This window comes from Lathyrus oleraceus, chromosome 6 (genome assembly GCF_024323335.1).
Source record: "Lathyrus oleraceus cultivar Zhongwan6 chromosome 6, CAAS_Psat_ZW6_1.0, whole genome shotgun sequence".
Lineage (NCBI taxonomy): Eukaryota > Viridiplantae > Streptophyta > Magnoliopsida > Fabales > Fabaceae > Lathyrus > Lathyrus oleraceus.
The window spans coordinates 243,622,364-243,641,562 of record NC_066584.1 but is presented as its reverse complement, the minus strand read 5'-3'; the positions used below and the strand labels follow the sequence as shown (position 1 = coordinate 243,641,562).

The 19,199-nt window shown below is 38.6% G+C and overlaps 1 protein-coding gene across 1 annotated transcript; it reads right to left on the bottom strand.

The window, feature by feature from the left end:
* Positions 1-16,773: 16,773 nt before the first annotated feature.
* LOC127094968 (uncharacterized) lies at positions 16,774-17,484 on the bottom strand. The gene has a single exon (XM_051033723.1). The coding sequence runs from the start codon at positions 17,482-17,484 to the stop codon at positions 16,774-16,776; it is 711 nt and encodes a 236-aa protein (XP_050889680.1).
* Between the last annotated feature and the right edge of the window lie 1,715 nt (positions 17,485-19,199).

The following is a 19,199-nucleotide window of genomic DNA, read 5'->3' as shown; positions in this document are numbered from 1 at the left end:
ATAATGAACTTAATTAACTCGACTATAATGTTGGAATCTCTTTATTGACTAGTCTTAATAATAATAATAATAATAATAATAATAATAATAATTATTATTATTATTTTTCTCTTTTCTTAAAAAAAACTATTTAATTCAATTAATTTTTTTAGTTAATTAATTAGAACAAGACAATCTAAAATGAATTTTTTCTAAAAAAAAAAAACTTTTTTTTCAAAGCTAAGTATTATTTTCAAACTCGGTTAATCTTATAAATGTAAATTCAAATTATTTTTTTCTAAGCCAATATATTTTGTAAAAGAATATTCTTTTATAATTTAAACTTGGGATAAGAAAGGATGGGAGGCGTTCGCTTCACTATCTCTCGAGTATTCAAATAATTGGCGTTCGCCATATTGACTGAATTCTCGTCGTCCAATCAAAACATTAATCGTACGAAATTCAAATCATTTTTCTAAATTGATATAATACTTAAGAATTTTCTTTTTTATAATTTAAAATTGGGATAAGAAAGGATGGGAGGCGTTCGCTTCACTATCTCTCGAGTATTCAAATAATTGGCGTTCGCCATATTGCCTGAATTCTCGTCGTCCAATCGAAACATTAATCGTACGAAATTCAAATCATTTTTCTAAATTGATATAATACTTAAGAATTTTCTTTTTTATAATTTAAACTTGGGATGAAAAGGATATAGGAAGCGTTCGCTTCACTGTTTCTCAAGTATACAAATGATTGGCGCACGTCATATTACTCGAATTCTTGTCACCCGATTAAAATCTCAATCACCAAAATATTCAAATCATTTCTTGCAAATTAATAAAAATTCTAAACCCTTTTAATTCTCAACCTCGGATAATAAAATATGGGAGGCGTTCGCCTCACCATCTCTCGAATGATTGAACGATTGACGCACGCCATATTGCTCAAATCCTCGACTTTTGACTAAAATCTACACGTTCAAATTCATATTGTTTTCCCAAATTAATACAACATCTGAGAACATTTGTTTTTATAAATTAAATTTCGGATGATAAAAGATGGGAGGCGTTCGCCTCACCATCTCTCGATTATTTGAATAATTGGCGCTCGCCCTATTGCACAAATTATCGACTTTCGATCAAAATATTTTAAATAAACTTGGATAAAGGAAGGAATGGCGTTCGCCTCATCATTCCTTGAATAAGACAGTGGGAGGCGCACGCCTCACTACCGCGTATATTCAAATTCCTCAAACAAACTTTCAAAAATAAATCGAACGAAAAAGGAGTAGAAGGCGGTCGCCTTAATATTCCTCATAAGAATTGAACGATTGGTGTGCACCACATTGCTCAATCTTTTGTCGTTCTTAAAATACCAAACATATCAAACCTAATTTCTCGCCCCCGCGCGATCGAAACCAATCAAACAAAACAACAAACATATTAACTCAACTTGTCACCCACCGTGTGACCAAAACCCTTCTTTCAAAAAGAACATTGTTAATCCTTTTTAATGCGCACAACAAACTAGTGCTAGAGTCTCCACCGAGAGTAGGCAGGCCAACGTTTAGCCTTTAGAACGTTGACCTACACAGCCTTTCATTAAAATACACCAACCAATCATAGTTCCCTGAACTACGAATGCTCTAATTTCCTTATTGCACCATAAGGATACGTAGGAAGGAGATTGTTGTATCTTCGTGAGCACACTAATAAAAAACCTCCCCTTTCTCCCTTCTGAGGTCCCCATCCATATATATTATCTATTCTAATTACCCGAAGAAAGAGAATAATAGTAAACTAATATTCAAATAGCAAATTAGACTAAAAGGTTCCCGTTGAGTACAACGAACGTGAGGGGTGCTAATACCTTCCCCTTGCGTAATCGACTCCCGAACCCAAATATGGTTGCGACAACCATTATTCTATTTTTCTAAAGGTTTTATCGATATTTTCCTATTCCTTCATTGGAATAAATAAAGTTTGGTGGCGACTCTGTTTGAATAACATTTTTCCGCGTCCATCGCGAGGGATCGCATTTTTTGAAGTGCGACAGATGACGTCTTTGCTGGGGACCCTGCTCCAAGCAAGAAAGAGTCTAACCTAGTTTAGTCAGATTTGCTATGAATGTTAAAATAATATTCCTTTCTTCTGTGTTGCTTCTCTGTATCTTATTATGTTGCTTGTATGTAATTTGTTTGGATACTATGATATGGGGCTTGATGTATGCTGTGAGATAAGCTTCATACCCAAGCTTCGAGGAAAACTTAGAACCAGGAGTTGGGTAGTATTGAACCGAGAGGTATACACCTTGTTGGGACAATACGAAGACTCCACCTAGAGTAGATCTATTTGGAGTTTCCATCACAATGTGGCTAGCCCATTATTATGGGGAAATTTTAAATACGATCCGTGACTCTAGGGACCTCGCCTTAAACCCAAGTTTTGTTTTCACGATTGGCGATTATGTAGTATTGAACCGAAGGGTCTACACCCTTTTCGAACAATACGAGAGTCCCACTTAGATTAGATCAGTGCAAGATTCCCATCACGATGTGGCTAGCCCATTATTGCGAGGAAGTTTTGAACATGATCCGTGAGTCTAAGTTCCTTCCTTGAAAATATAACTTTAGAACCTACCTTTGGGAATTTCTAGTAATCAGAGAAACCCGTGCTTCTTCCTGTTATCCCGATGTACACGACGTGTGAATAGTCTTGAGTATTTGTATTCCTTTGTGAAAAATCATGGCAAAATTTCATGCATTTGCATATCATCAACATGTATTGCATCTCATTGTCCAGAAACAAAAACTTACACCATATTCTACCCTTTGTCCAGTAACGCTGACTACTCGACATCGGTACGAGACATACTGCAACTACAAGATGACACTCGAACATCTTGAAGCAAACCGGGTTTCGATGAGGACAGACATTGACTCCATGCAGACAAAGATGGATCGCTTGCTAGAAACCATGTTGCTCTTAGCCCAAAAGGAAAAGGATGCTGAGACTAGCGTTGAGGCCAAAAAAGTTGCTGCTCAGTTTGGATCGCCATCGCTTAGCATCCCTGGAGTAACTAATCTTGATGGTAACCCTGCCCATTCTAGAGGAGGACCGATCCCTATTCTAGTCCCGATAGACAATGTGAACCCCCATGAGCATTCTGTCACATCTTCTCGACATGGATCCATGATGGGTGATGAAGATCCGTATGACGCTTTCTTCATGCCACAACCCACCAAACCTGTTGTTGGAGGTCTCCTAGACCCAACTGTTGAGAGACTCCATGCTTTGGAGGAAAAATTGAAGTCTTTGGAGGTTCACACTACTCCTGGTTTGGACGCTGTTGACATGTTCTTGGTACCAGGCCTCGTGATTCCGTAAAAATTCAAAGTCCCATACTTTAACAAGTACAAAGGGATCAGTTGCCCTAGGACTCACCTCAAAGCTTACTGTCGCAAGATGGCTGCCCTTATCAGTAATGATCAACTCCTGATTCATTACATCCAAGATAGCCTCAGTAGGGCATCCTTAGAGTGGTATATGCAGCTAGAGAGAGGTCAGGTCCAGTCATGGAGAGATCTCGCTAAAGCCTTCCTTAGGCATTATCAATACAACACTAATATAGCATCCAATCGCACACAGCTACAAGACATGACTCAACGCAACAACGAGTCATTCAAGGAATACACACAAAGGTGAAGAGAGCTTGTAGCTCGTGTCCAACCTCCTCTCCTCGGCAAAGAACTGATTGATATGTTTATGGGAACTCTGCATACCCAATACATGGAGAAAATGGTAGGATCCAGCTTCCCAACTTTCACTGAGGTTGTCTCTGTGGGAGAACGAATTGAGAGCCAAATCAGGAAAGGAAAGCTACCTTGCGCTACCAATGCTTCAGGTGGGATGAAGAAACCCTATCCTAATCTCCCAAAGAAGCCATAAGGGCAGACAAATGCCATAATGGGAGGGGGAGGATATAGGACACGTCCATATGTTCCTATGCCTTACCATTAGGTTGCCGCTGTCATCCCAACACCATATCAGCCACCATATCAGCAACCCTATCAACAACAACATCAGCAGCCTTATCAATAGCCGGCTTACCAACAGCCACATCCGAATCAACAACAACGTGCTCCACAATAATGTCAACCTAACCAGCAGAGGGCAAGGAGACTAGAAAGACATTTTGTTCCATTGCCGGTACCATACAACAAGATCCTTCCCTACCTGCTGAAAGATGGATCGGTCGTTTTAAAAGAGCTAACACCTGTAACTCCACCCTATTCGCCAAGCTATGATGCCAATGCTTACTGCGAGTATCATATGGGTGCCCCAGGGCACACAGTGGAGAACTGTAAGGCCTTCAAGCACAAGGTCCAGGACCTGATTGACAGTAAGGCAGTTACTTTCACGCCAGTTAGGCCAAACGTTGCAACAAACCCCATGTCGGCGCATTCGGAGCAGAGTGAAGCTCAAAGATAAAGCTTCACACCGTCCTGAACGAGCAGAACAACTCCTAATAACAAATCAAGAGATGAAGGCCCGTGTCATTGAATGAAGGCGATCATTATGCCAGTTTTACCGTTTCACATTCTTGTAATTTGTTCTTGTTTGTCTAAGTACTGTATTGCTTTAAACATTGTTATTTATTTGGTTTTATTAATGGGATGATTATGCATGTTTTGAATCAATCTTTCATATTCACTCATATTATCTCATTTGTAAAGCACAAACACATACTTTTCCACTTCACCTTCTTTATCACACTATTGTTAGTAAATGTTGGAAGGAGGATGACGAAAACAAAATACTCATAATTGTTGATTGTATGATTTCAGATAAAATCCTGCTAATGATGTACAAGCATTATTTCAAACCCCCAAACACCGGAGAGATAAGGAGTTAATCCCTAGTCAACCACTTCGAGCCTAAAAGTATGAGTTTTTCCAGATCTACAAACCCTTACGCCTAACCTGGGGCAGGGTAGTGTTCAGTTGATTTGACGACGCATTCAAATTACAAGATGAAATATCCTATACAAGGACCAATCACATGATGTTCTTTGCCTACATCCTGAAGTGTCGAAGGAATCATACAAAATCCAAAATTTATGTCGGTTGTTCTTCAATGACCAATGACTTGGCAGTCACAATTTCTAAAAAAAATCAAAGAAAGAGCCCGCTAAGTCCAACACCCTAAAAGGATACTTGGGAAAAAACTGGGCCAATCCCGATTGTTTAAAGCTTCAACAAGCGGTCCACGCAAAAGTTGGGGATCAAAACAAAACAAAACGAGAGAGACAATGAAAGTCCTCAACAAAACAAAACAAGATTCGGTGACCACCATACCCAAATCAAAGGGTCACCAACAACCATGAAGAGCAAGATAGGATGACAGTCATTTCAATGGATCTTACACTGCTGAACTCTCGTAAAAGTAGAGTGTGTGTTAGTTTAACTGAACGTAGGATTTAAGATCATCATGAAGAAGGGGTAGGTTGAAATAAATTTTGAGCCTTATATCCTTTTGTTTCAATAACCATGAACCAAGCCACGTTACAACCTTCAAAAGACCTAATTGAAGTAGGGTTTATTCTAAAAGCATACTATAACAAGGTTGTGTAAACTGACTCCTAGAGATTTGCTAATATTCTATTCTCACTATATCACTCACCTACTAGCTAAATCAACACCGCGATTGGACCCATGATCCACTCGCCACACACTACCACGACACTCCAAATGAATGATTGTTTTTCAAAACTGGCATAATTATTGCATTAAAATCACCATTTATTGAATAAGCAATTCGTAACTGTCAATCAGTACTTGACATCGAGAAAATTCCAACAAGGGGCAATTCGAGTGGTACTTGATCGTTGAAGCCAATACGAAACAAGACCATCTCATAATCTTATGGATCAGGGGCATGACATCTTTTGATTATGTTGACTTAAGAAACAGTCAGTATAAGACAAATCTCCAAGCATCAATTGATCAGGGAGGAAAAACACTTCAAAACTCAGTCCGTCTGGGGCAAGTCCCGCAGCGGCTAACCAGGGGCAGACCATTGCAAGAGTCAGACGTTATGGAAAACGAACTCAGGCCATGTCATGGAGTAATCACTCCTAAAGGTTTCCTTTCAAAGAGAATTCCTTTAAATACCCTACAGACTGGGGCAAGACAAGTTGCAAGGGGCAAATGCCCTTCATATCTTCAAGTCGGTCAAGCAGACTATGTCAGACACTAGTGGCTGCTTGAATTCACAACAAAAACGTCGAAAGTTCACGCTAGTACAACATCATATGTGGGCAAGATTCCTTAGGGACATATCAAAGGCATAATCATCATGTGTTGATCATGTCGCTATGCTCAGTTACAAGCTGACCAAACATCTCAGAAGAAGAAGTCGAGATCGCCTTAGGGGCAAAGACACAATGTATCAACAAGAAATCAAACTTGGGGCACCGAGGGTACCCGCATCCATTGTTTGAGCACCACATCATCAACTACCGAGTGTCGAGAAGTCAGATCCTTCCACCAATCAAAAGTCCAATCCACATTGACGATTATCGGAAAAGCCAAAGTCCACCCTGCTGGCATTTTTCATAGAAAACAAACACAACCAACATTGGTATCCAGAAAATACATCGCCTTTGGAAAGGGGGGCCAATCCCAAACAAACCAATCATCCTTCGCATTCAAACGTGCATCACATGCATCACATGCGTCATTCCATGCATAACATTTCAAAAATAAAAGTATGCCATGCATCATCGCATACATATCATTCATACACATAACACGAATTAAGAACCAAGGTTTAGTCGTAGGTGTCCAGGCCAACCCTCAGTTGAGTATTTATTATTTTCTCTGAGTGAGTTCCTACCTTGTATTGTTGGGTGTTCCCCATTGAGTTGCATCTTTCAACCTTTTGTTGATAAGATATTATCCTCAGCTAAGTCAAACATTGTTTCTTTAAACACCTACCTTATTTCGCGTTGAGCGTCCCCCAATGATTTGTTTCCCGTAACCTTTTGTTGATGGGAATTATATCTTCCCAGAGAATATTTTTTCTGCAACCTTTTGTTGTTGATACCCCCAAGAAACCTCACCCAGTAATGTTCCAATACTACCCAACAAGTCGGGTTTATTGAACTTTGCCAATAGCCTTACTTTTCCAACATTTTTCTCACTATCATCCTTTTGGTGAAAGTCCATTGAGGAATAATATTAATCATCGCGCTATTTACGATAACCGTTATCCTTTTGGTAATGGTAAATCCTTGACATTTTTGGATCTTACCGTCATCCTTTTGGTGTCGGTGATCTTTGAAGTTTTGTCCCAACCTCCATCCTTTTGGTGAATGGCAACCTCTATAATTATTACAGCTTACCGTCATCCTTTTGGTGTCGGCGATCCTTGTGGTGATAGGGATCCTTTGTCATTTTGGGTCCACCACCATCCTTTTGTTGTTGGTGATCTCTGGTATTATGTCTAATCATCATCCTTTTGGTGATGACGTCCAGTTCGATCTAAACATCATCCTTTTGGTGATAGAGATTATGGAGATTGGCTTAAGCTATCATCCTCTCGGTGATTGTGACATTTGGAAAAGTTCAATCCTGTTGTCATCCTTTTGGTGTCAGTGATATTTGAAGTTATTATAACTTGGTATCATCCTTTTGGTGGTAGTAAGTTTCGAAGTTATGATCTCACCTTCATCCTTTTGGTAATGGTGATTGTTGACTTATTATCATCCTTTTGGTGGTAACAAGTTTGGTTTTTTACTCTTACCTTCATCCTTTTGGTGTCGGTGATCGGTGCTTATTATCATCCTTTTGGTGATAACAAGATTTGTTGTTTGATAATACCTTCAGCCTCTTGGTGATGGTGACTATCGACTTATTATCATCCTTTTGGTGATAACAAGTTCTGTTGTTTGATATTGCCTCCATCCTTTTGGTGATGGTGATCACTAAAGTTGTTTTGACTTATTATCATCCTTTTGGTGATAACAACCTTTGTTGTTGATCTTATCCTCACCCTTTTGGTGACGGTGATCGTTGACTTACTATCATCCTTTTGGTGATAACAAGTTTTATTGTCAGATCTTACCTTCATCCTTTTGGTGACGACGATCTTTAAAGTTGATAAGTTAACTATCATCCTTTTGGTGGTAGTCTTGTTATTATACTATCGGTAATGGAAAACTTTCTCAGGATAACTATCATCCTTTTGGTGATGAACATCATCCTTTTGGCGATGGAAATCTTTGGACTTTGTTGTGTCTGACCTTCATCCTTTTGGTGACAGCAAGTTTGGTTGTTGATTTTACCAATCATCCTTTTGGTGATGACTACCTTTGAAGCTTGGTATTCCATCATCCTTTTGGTGATGTCGGTCCTGGAAATCGTGGTGAATTACTATCATCCTTTTGCTGATGGCAATTCCTTATCCCACTATCGTCCTTTTGGTGCCAGAAAGCTTGTTCAGTTTTAGTCTCACATTTGTCTTTACATCAAAAACGAACTTTGCAAGATTTAAATGTCGACTTGAGGGTTGGCATTGATCGGATATCCTCCCTTAAAACCTTGGTGCTGTGGAATTCGTTGCATTTTCTTTCTGTATTTCTCCTTTTGCATTTCGAAGGACAAAATTTGGATCTTTTCGTATTTAATCACCTTCCACCGCGAATGTATGAAGACCGTTGTCATTCTTACCTTCTAGTTCAAGTTAATTAAATAGGGGCAGCTGTCATACCCCAATTTTGTCCGGGCGTTTTTAAATCTTCGTAAATTTGAATTCGTTTTTAATTTGCATCATATACACATCATGACATGCATTTGATCATGAATAATACCTAAAATATCAGTCAAAATAAGTTTATTGAAAATACAGACAAATTGGTTAAATCATTTCTCAAGAACGTGCAAAATCAGTGGGTATAAAGTTTCAAACTTAAAATTGCAGACACCAGTATTATTAACCTACGGTTCACGTAGTTTAACCTGGTCTGCCCATTATATTTTTCAGCGGCTGTTTCGGCTGCAGTTTGACCCGTCTGAGCCTTTTAACCGATGAAAATTTATTTCGAAATTAAAAGAAACGCTGTATTTTTTCAATAAGTATATTTCGTGCTGATCATTTTAGTGCATCCGGTTTAATTTTTTAGAGTGAATTTTCGCCCGACTTTTATTCATATTTGATCCTTTATTTTTATCCTTTTAACCAAAATTCTCATTCGAATAAATTAGAATTAATTAAATAGTCAGTTTGAATCTATTTTAATTAATTGATTTTTATTTCAAATATAGTTACTAACCCTTTATAGTTTCTAAAGTAAAAAGGAGGAAATATCTTGGACAACTGGCTCCAACAGCTGGCAAATAAGGACAAAAATAAATAAATAAAGAAAGTAAAAAAATACTGACTTTTCTCTCACACGCGTCTCTCTCGCTCCCTCGGACTCACGTTTCTCTCTCTTTCCACTCCCACTCACTCTCCCTCATTAAAACGCACTGTTCACTTTTCTCTAACCACGGATAACACCACTCACTCAACTAACTCTCTCATCGCTCTCAAAAAAGAAAGAGAAACAAAAAAGTTGTTCAACTTTTCTTCATCACACAAGCACCACTATTCATCGTCTTCTCCACACACTCTCCGCCTCCCGTCTTCATCAAAAAACGGCGGATTAACCATCACACAACATCTTCAACCCTTAAAAACCACCACAAAATTATCCAATCTCCACCAAATCCACCGCGAATTCACGAACTCACTCCACCGCAAAACCGTCCGATTTCACTCGCGCGAAACCCACCGCACAACCTTCCTCCAAGATCGTCGTCCACCGTTCCCCATCGCACCATCACTTCAGTTCGTCGCTGGTAACATCATCTCAATCCACACCGTCTACCCCACTCAATTGCTCCCTTTCCTTTATTAAACCTCCATCCCATATCCAATCTCCTTCCGTGTCAACACCGCCCCCTTCGTTGCTGCAATCTCCGACCTCGGTGGTCCAAGTCCATGGTGGATTTGTCTTGCATGTTTCTGAAGGAGAATAGCGATCCAAAACATAGCAGAATTTAAAATTTTCTCCTTTAGTGATCCTTACGAATGGACATGATCAATGATAGAATCATTACCTCTTGTGACGATTGACACCTTTGATGCAGATCTACAGAGCGATCACGAACGTTGAACGATGACAACGCCTCTACTCAGTCCACACGAATGGATTCCTTCAATCTCAGTGCTAGCTGCTACGAATGAAGGCTTTGAGAGAGAGAGAGAAATGAAATTGCAAAAAAAACTGCACTAAATGCTTCTGCACAAGGGTTCTATTTATAGAACCACTTGTGTGGGTTGCAAGCTAAAAAGCCCACTTAAGTGTATGTGGCCCATATCTTATAATATGACAAAATCACTTAAGCGCGTGGTACCTTACCATATTTCGCATTCTACTTAAGTACACCATACCTTACGATGTTCTACAATTCACTTAAGTGCACCGTACCTTACCGTGTTCCTTAGTTACTCTATCTCTCATCAATCTATCCTTTTGTGTGTGACCTTGTAGGTTTTCGCGGCATTGACAATTATATTAAATCACGTATTTAACATAATAAACAGTGAGCGGTATCTAGCAACATATCACTGCTACCCAAGACACGAAAATGTCACGTGACCTGACAAATCCTTTTGTGATAATACTTATGTGTATAATTACCCTTTTGCCCTTATGTCTATATTGAACACAAGGCATAGACCGTGTCATCCTTGTCCAGTTCAATATTGGGCCCATAGACATTTATCCTGTTACGCAGGATGGGAAAATTCCATCTAGGTCACTCATGTCTCTTATCATGCTTCGTGGAGTACCCATCAACTGTCTTTATGGTTATCCAGTTACGGACAATGTTTGATCAGCAATAAGGCACTCGACTCTACATCTAGGGTCCATAGTGGTTTCAGGTCGAAGGGTGGTATGCACCATTATCACCATGAGAATAACTTATGACACTTTGCATAATATTTTATATAGTATTCTCATAGCGGGTCAATCAAGTATAAATATTACTCTTAATATTCATACCTATGTTTAAGACTTGATAACTCCTTATCCATGATCCATGAGATGTGATCATCAGTCTATATACATAATAGTCTTAATGCTTTAATGTTATCCCACTTCACAATAAAGCTCGACTACAAATACTTTAAGAATAGTGTCCTTATGTTTAATGTGATCTCACGATTAAGTCACACTTGATACATTAAACGGACTAGCTATTCTAGGGACTTTATTAAACAAACATAATAAAGAAAAAGCCTTTTATTATTAATAAAGAATTCTATACAAGTACCAAAAGTATTGACCTCTAGGGCTTACACCAACAGTTTCTGCTGCTAAGGGTCTTATCAAAACTGGCTTAGTAAATCTCTGTTGGCACCTGCAATTCCTTCGGTTTTCACCTAGGGTTGGTGGAATTTTTCTCCCATTGGTTAAGTCTCTTTGATTTATTTTTGGAAGTGATGTTGGTGGTGGAACAGAGAACAAGCTTGGGTCGTGGTTGATATTTACTTGTTTCCATACTTCATCGGCTATGTTTTGACGGTAACGACGACGAATCCACTATGAGTAGCAATAATGCAACAGCTTCAGGAAGCAATCACACAATAATTCAATGACAAGGTCTGCAACAACAACAACTAACTCAACACAGGCTGCAATTGTATTTTAATTTACGATTGGTTTTTTTCATTTCTCGATTATGAATCTGTTTCAAGTTCACATTCACCTTTGGATTTGGTTATGTTTGTTTTGGTATTCGAGGTGTTTAAAACTAGCGTGATATTCATCTGTGTTGTTTTTCTTTTTATTATTTTGTTTGTGCATTCATCTATTTTCTGTTTGGTGTTTAATGTGCCTAATCCAAACGGTTTACGTATTGTTGTTGCTTGCATTCTGGTGTCGAAGTCAGATCTATGGTGAAGAATATTCGACACCGGTCGTTCGGGTTTATGTTGTGTACGGGGAGTTTATGAGTTGTCCTGTTAATTTTCATAAGCCATTACTGTAAATGATTGTTGAGGCTACTTTTATTCATTGCATTTCCCTCCCTGTTAAAAATCACTAATATAAGCTGAAGCACGATATAAAACCAAGGCTCATGGATAAATTTGAATTTAGTTGTAACACTCCTTAGTTCTTGATAAGAATCCTATAGATTGCAAATGCTGTGAACTTCAAGTTTTAAAGTCATTCCTGATTATCATTTACGTAATCACTTTTTTTTGTGACTGGATTCTATTATGAAAAGTGGTGATGTCATTGGTAGTATGAATGAATCTGATGCTTGTATGAATGTGAGTGGCAGTGCAGTTGGTTCACATCGTTAGATCCTATATGAGTGGTGGTTATCCTGCTTCCATTACACACAAACCTGAGTATATTTCAGTGTTGTTTCTAAATTTATCCTTGCGCTCATTCAATTTTAAAGTTCAATAAATCATTTCCAAATTAAAACTATTTTTCTTGGTTAGTGAAATTAATTACTCCTTTTATTGATTAATTATTTTCAGCCTAATGAACTTAATTAACTCGACTATAATGTTGGAATCTCTTTATTGACTAGTCTTAATAATGATAATAATAATAATAATAATAATAATAATAATAATAATAATAATAATAATAATAATAATAATAATAATAATAATAATATTTCTCTTTTCTTAAAAAAAAGCTATTTAATTCAATTAATTTTTTTAGTTAATTAATTAGAACAAGACAATCTAAAATGAATTTTCTCTACAAATTTTTTTTTTTTTCAAAGCTAAGTATTATTTTCAAACTCGGTTAATCTTATAAATGTAAATTCAAATTATTTTTTTCTAAGCCAATATATTTTCTAAAAAAATATTCTTTTATAATTTAAACTTGGGATAAGAAAGGATGAGAGGCGTTCGCTTCACTATCTCTCGAGTATTCAAATAATTGGCGTTCGTCATATAGACTGAATTCTCGTCGTCCAATCAAAACATTAATCGTACGAAATTCAAATCATTTTTCTAAATTGATATAATACTTAAGAATATTATTTTTTATAATTTAAACTTGGGATGAAAAGGATATAGGAAGCGTTCGCTTCACTATTTCTCAAGTATTCAAATAATTGGCGCACGCCATATTACTCGAATTCTTGTCACCCGATTAAAATCTCAATCACCAAAATATTCAAATCATTTCTTGCAAATTAATAAAAATTCTAAACCCTTTTAATTCTAAACCTCGGATAATAAAAGATGGGAGGCGTTCGCTTCACCATCTCTCGAATGATTGAACGATTGGCGCACACCACATTGCTCAAATAATCGACTTTCGACTAAAATCTACACGTTCAAATTCATATTGTTTTCCCAAATTAATACAACATCTAAGAACATTTGTTTTTATAAATTAAATTTCGGATGATAAAATATGGGAGGCGTTCGCCTCACCATCTCTCGATTATTTGAATAATTGGCGCTCGCCCTATTGCATAAATTATCGACTTCCGATCAAAATATTTTAAATAAACTTGGATAAAGGAACGAATGACGTTCGCCTCATCATTCCTTGAATAAGACCGTGGGAGGCGCACGCCTCACTACAGCGTATATTCAAATTCCGCAAACAAACTTTCAAAAATAATTCAAACGAAAAAGGAGTAGAAAGCGGTCGCCTTGTTATTCCTCATAAGAATTGAACGATTGATGTGCACCACATTGCTCAATCTTTTGTCGTTCTTCAAAATACCAAACATATCAAACCTAATTTCTCGCCCCTGCGCAATCGAAACCAATCAAACAAAACATCAAACATATTAACTCAACTTGTCACCCCCCGTGTGACCAAAACCCTTCTTTCAAAAAGAACATTGTTAATCCTTTCTAATACGCACAACAAACTAGTGCTAGAGCCTCCACCGAGAGTAGACAGGCCAACGTTTAGCCTTTAGAATGATGACCTACACAACCGTTCATTAAAACACACCAACCAATTGTAGTTCCTCGAACTACGAATGCTCTGATTTCCTTATTGCACCATAAGGATACGTAGGCAGGAGATTGTTGTATCTTTGTGAACACACTAATAACCCCCCCCCCCCCCCCCCTTTCTCCCTTCTGAGGTCCCCATCCATATATATTATCTATTCTAATTACCCAAAGAAAGCGAATAACATTAAACTAATATTCAAATAGCAAATTAGACTAAAAGGTTCCCGTTGAGTACAACGGACGTGAGGGGTGCTAATACCTTCCCCTTGCATAACCGACTCCCGAACCCGAATATGGTTGCGACGACCATTATTCTATTTTTCTAAAGGTTTTATGAATATTTTCCTATTCCTTCATTGGAATAAATAAAGTTTGGTGGCGACTCTGTTCGAATAACATTTTTCCGTGTCCATCGCGAGGGACCGCATTTTTTGAGGTGTGATACCCTTGTCCAACGGAGGTCTCAGGCGTTCTACACTTTTGAATCATCAAGTTCCTCAATTCATGTTCATTGTGACAAATCCCTTGATACCAGATGCTTACTCACGAGTAATACAAGTTCATTTTTGGAAAGGATAATGCAATGTCATTTTTATGCAGTTTTGAAATCCAAGCATGTTCACTGGATTTATGACATATAGCGAGTAAATCACTAATGAGAATGTCATATCAATACCAACACATATGATAAGCAAATTATTGAGGAGTTAGTTTTAACACGGTTGTACTGACTATAGTACACCTTCAAAATAAACCTTGCTTCAATTATGTATTTTGAGGGTTGTAATGTGGCCTGGTTCATGGTTTCAGAAAAAAAGGATATAAGGCTCGAACCTATCGTAACCCACACTCTCTTAGTGATATTATCAAGTCTTATATTCAGCTAGTTCGACACAAGCGCTCTTGTTCCAAAAAGGGATTTGGGAGTGAAAAGGTTAATAGACCCACGAGGTTTTCGGTGTGACAATCACCCTTCTTTTGTTTGGTTTGTAGCCACACGATTTTGTTCTTGCTGAGGATTTTCTTTTGTTTCCTCTTTTGCAGATTTGTCTTTTCATTTCCCTATTTTTGCTGGATTGGTTCAGATTTTCAATCCACCGGGATGCCCTAATTTTTGCCTAAGTCACTCGTTTTTGAGTTTTCGACTTAGCGGGCTTTCTCCTTTTTTTGATTTCTGAGTTTTTTGGTTTTTCTTTTCTTGTTTCTTTTTGTTGAAACAAATTGTGTGACACTTGTCCGTTTGATTGGAAGGGTTGTGTCTGCCTCGTGCCTCTATGGGTGAGGGACAATCATTTGGAACCTGTGGTTTCCGACCTATTGCGAGGGATAAGATATTGTTAATCCTCAAATAGGACACTCCTCTTTTGAAGTTTAAACGCTTGGTAAAACTGACTGACGACTACCCTGCCCCGATTTAAGATTTAGGGTTTTATATTTAGAAAGAAACTCCTACTTCTTGGCTCAAAGGGGTTAACTAGGGATTATCTTCCTTATAACTTCGGTGTTTGGGATTTGAAACAATGCTTTACATCATCAACAAGATTTTATTCAAAAGTGTACGAGCAATGATTTCGTGTTTTTGTTTTCATCCTCCTCCTATTAAAACCAACATTTGGATATTGACAAAATAAAGCATGGGTGGACACAAAAGGATTTATTCAAAACATGCATATTCATTTCAATGTCATTATTATTAAAAAACAAACGAGTTTATTACAAATGAATGTTACAAATGACAACCAAGAAAATCACACATGAACATGATTGAACCAATGATAGCTGGAGTGATCCGCTTTATTCTCCAATATCTAGGGGTCTTGGTTCTGGAAGAAGCTGACGGGACAATCCCACAGATACAAATCCTTCAGATCTACTGTTGCTCTGACTATGATGATGCAGATGTGCTTGCCTGCACGGGGTTGTTTGGCATAACTGGCACGAACGATATAACTTTTGAGTCAATCAAGTCTTGTACTTTGTGCTTGAAGACATTGCAGTTCTTGATCGAGTGCCCTGGTGTCCCAGAGTGATACTCACAGCCGACATTCATGTCATACCCGGGAGGAAGAGGTACTGGAGGAGCCTTAGCTTCTCTTAACTGAACCAATGAATCTTTGAGCAAATGAGCTAGCAGAAGACCATATGGAATTGGAACTAGATCAAACCTTCTGGGAGGCCTCCATGGTCATTGTCTACCCTGCTGATAGTAGTTCTGTTGTTGTAGAGCAAAAGGTGGTTGAGGAGCATAGGGTTGCTGATATTGCATTGCTGGAGGACCAGTAGGAATAACATACGTTGGCTGCTGATACGAGTTAGGTGTTACTGTTGCCACCAGATGGTATGGCATTTGGTAAACTCCAGCTCCCCCTTTAGCGATTGTGGTAGCATTGGTATCCCCTTCCTTTTTCTTTGAGAATCCGAAATGAGACTTCTTTACTCCACTAGCCACAATTGTTGTATCTTGTATTTTGCCAATCTTCAAGCCATTCTCGATTCACTCACCAGCAATGACCAAGTCTAAGAATCCTGAGGTGGTACTTCCAATCATTCTATCAAGATACGGCCCTTTAAGGGTGTTCATGAACATGTCTATCTATTCTATTTCAAGAAGAGGGGGTTGAAGCCTGGCAATTAGATCTCTCCATCATTGAGCATATTCTTTGAACGATTCATCCGGCTTCTGAGCAAGGCTTTGGAGATGATTCTGATTGGGAGCCATGTTTGAATTATACTAATAATGCTTTAGGAAGGCTTCAGCAAGTTCCCTCCAGGTTCGTATATGCGTGCGCTCGAGCTGGATATACCATTCCAAAGAAGCTCCACTAAGGTTGTCCTGGAAAAAGTGCATTAAGAGTTTCTCGTCATCAGAATGAGCAACCATCTTTCTGCAAAAAGCTCGAAGGGTCTTTGGACAAGTGAACCCTTGATACTTTTCAAAGCTCAGAACTTTGAACTTAGGAGGATTTTTCACGCCTAGAACTAAGCACATGTCGACAGCATCTAACCTAAAGGTATCGGGACCTTCCATCACCTTGAATCTCTCCTTCACCATACATAATCTCCTTTCGAGGTCAGCAGAAGAAGGACCAAAAGTGTCATAAACTGAATCAACCTTTATAGTGAAGAAAGCATCCTGATGATCATCAATCTCAGGTTGAGCTCTCCCATTGATAGGGATATTGAATGCCTGGGCAACATTTTGATATCCTGGTCCTTTCTCGAGAGGTGGTTGAGCTATAACAGGTGTACCAGCTCCTCCTAGCGGATTCACTGGTATCGTCACAACAACAGGGTTGGCGGCGACGACTCTCAGATTAGCCTGATGTATTTCCTCTTGCCTCCTAGCCAGAGCTTGTAGGGCTTCAACAAGTTGACCCATCTGAGCCTTCACAGTGGTCATATCTTCCCTCATAACAGCTTGGTTCTGTTCCAACTGATCCATGTGCAATCTTCGATTTCCTCGAGTGTTATGTGAATGTCGGGAAGTCAACTTAACTATGGATGATTCTGGACAGAAGGGTCAAATGGTATTTTTCTGTCTTTTGTCTAATGATATGCAGAATGATGCATGAATATTATATTTGAATTTTTTTTATGATGCATGAATGCATGAGTGAGTGAATGAATGATACACAATCATGGTTCTCTCAAATCGAACACACAAGCTGGCAAAATATCACATGTTCGAGATACAGATGGAAGGTAACTATGATTACTTTCCATAACAGGGATCTCACTGGTCGTAGTCTAGGGTTATAGATAGGAACCCCATAGTCATCAATACATTTGGCTGTTTGCCGCTTACGACAAAAGCTTGTCAGTCGTCAACTCCCTCAAATGAGCCTCTTCTGGGTGATATCTTCGTACCGACCCACGCGAGAAAAGCTTCTCAGGGACCTGCACTATGTGACCATCGACATCGGGTTCTAGACAAGGGTCTCTAAGTCATGTACCTCCTTTATTGTTTGTCGCTTACGGCAAAAGCTTGCCGGTTGACAACTCCATCAAGAAAATCTACTTTGAGTGAGATCTTTTTACCGACCCACACAAGAAAAACTTCTCGGGGATCCGTACTACGCGACCATCAATCTTAATTTGCCAAAGGTTCAATGTTCTACAAAGGTTCTTAGAGTCATTGATTCTAATGAAGCTATTGATCGCTTACGCCAAAAGCTTGACGGTCGTCAACATCTCCAAAAGAATCTACTCTAAGCGAGGTTCTCGTATCGACCCTTACGAGAAAAGCTTCTCAGTGGCCGATACTACTCAACCTCTCCTATCTCAATTTCCACTCTAGGCTCGGGTAGAGAGTCTTTCCCACAAGGCTACTTGCAATCAAAGTTGCATCCATCAATACCATAAAACCACATAACAGATATTACAACATTTAAAGCGAAAGGCAATAAATAGAGGCAAACAATCAAAAGGATAAACATCCACACATGCGAAGAAGCAAACTAGATTAGGCTTAACTTTCTTAGGAAGGTGTCCTCAGCAGAGTCTCCAGCTAACGCTACGCGAAAAATACAGAGCCGCCATCAGTTTTTATTTATTTTAAAGGAAAGGGAAAATATCGAGAAAACCCCAAAGAATGGTCATCGCAACCACGAACAGGTTCGGAAGTCGGTTATGCAAGGGGAAGGTATTAGCACCCCTCACATCCATGGTACTCCATGGGAACCATCTAAGATGTTTGCGCTTACATGGATGTTGTTTATCGAATGTTTACTTGCTAAAGGTTTTGTGGAGTGGACGTAGATTTTAAATTAGTGTGCTCGCCAAGGAATAGGATCCTCGTGTCTATGTATGACCACTTGTTGAAGTGAGAAATCAGAGCCTCGTAGTTCGTGGGTATAAAAGTTTGTTTGTTTGGTTAATTTTATTACCTTGAAGAAGGGTTTTCGATTGTGTCGCCCTAAGGCTCAAACAAAAGGTTTGAATGTGTTGAATTGTTTTTAGGTTTTGAGAAAGTGTTATTGGTTTCAGATTGCACTAAAGACTACGGATAAAGGTGAATACCTTGAACTACCAAGCCAAACATCTTGTGTTTGAAGCATTCATAACGAGTGTAGGAAAGCCCCATTCTCATCCCTTATTTACTACTTAAGGCTCGTGACGTACAATCCTAATCGTATTTATTGTGTTTTTGAGTTTGAT

What these genes read in the sequence shown, in the direction of transcription:
- LOC127094968 (XM_051033723.1), bottom strand. Translation starts at nt 17,484, where the DNA reads ATGGATCAGTTGGAACAGAACCAAGCTGTTATGAGGGAAGATATGACC.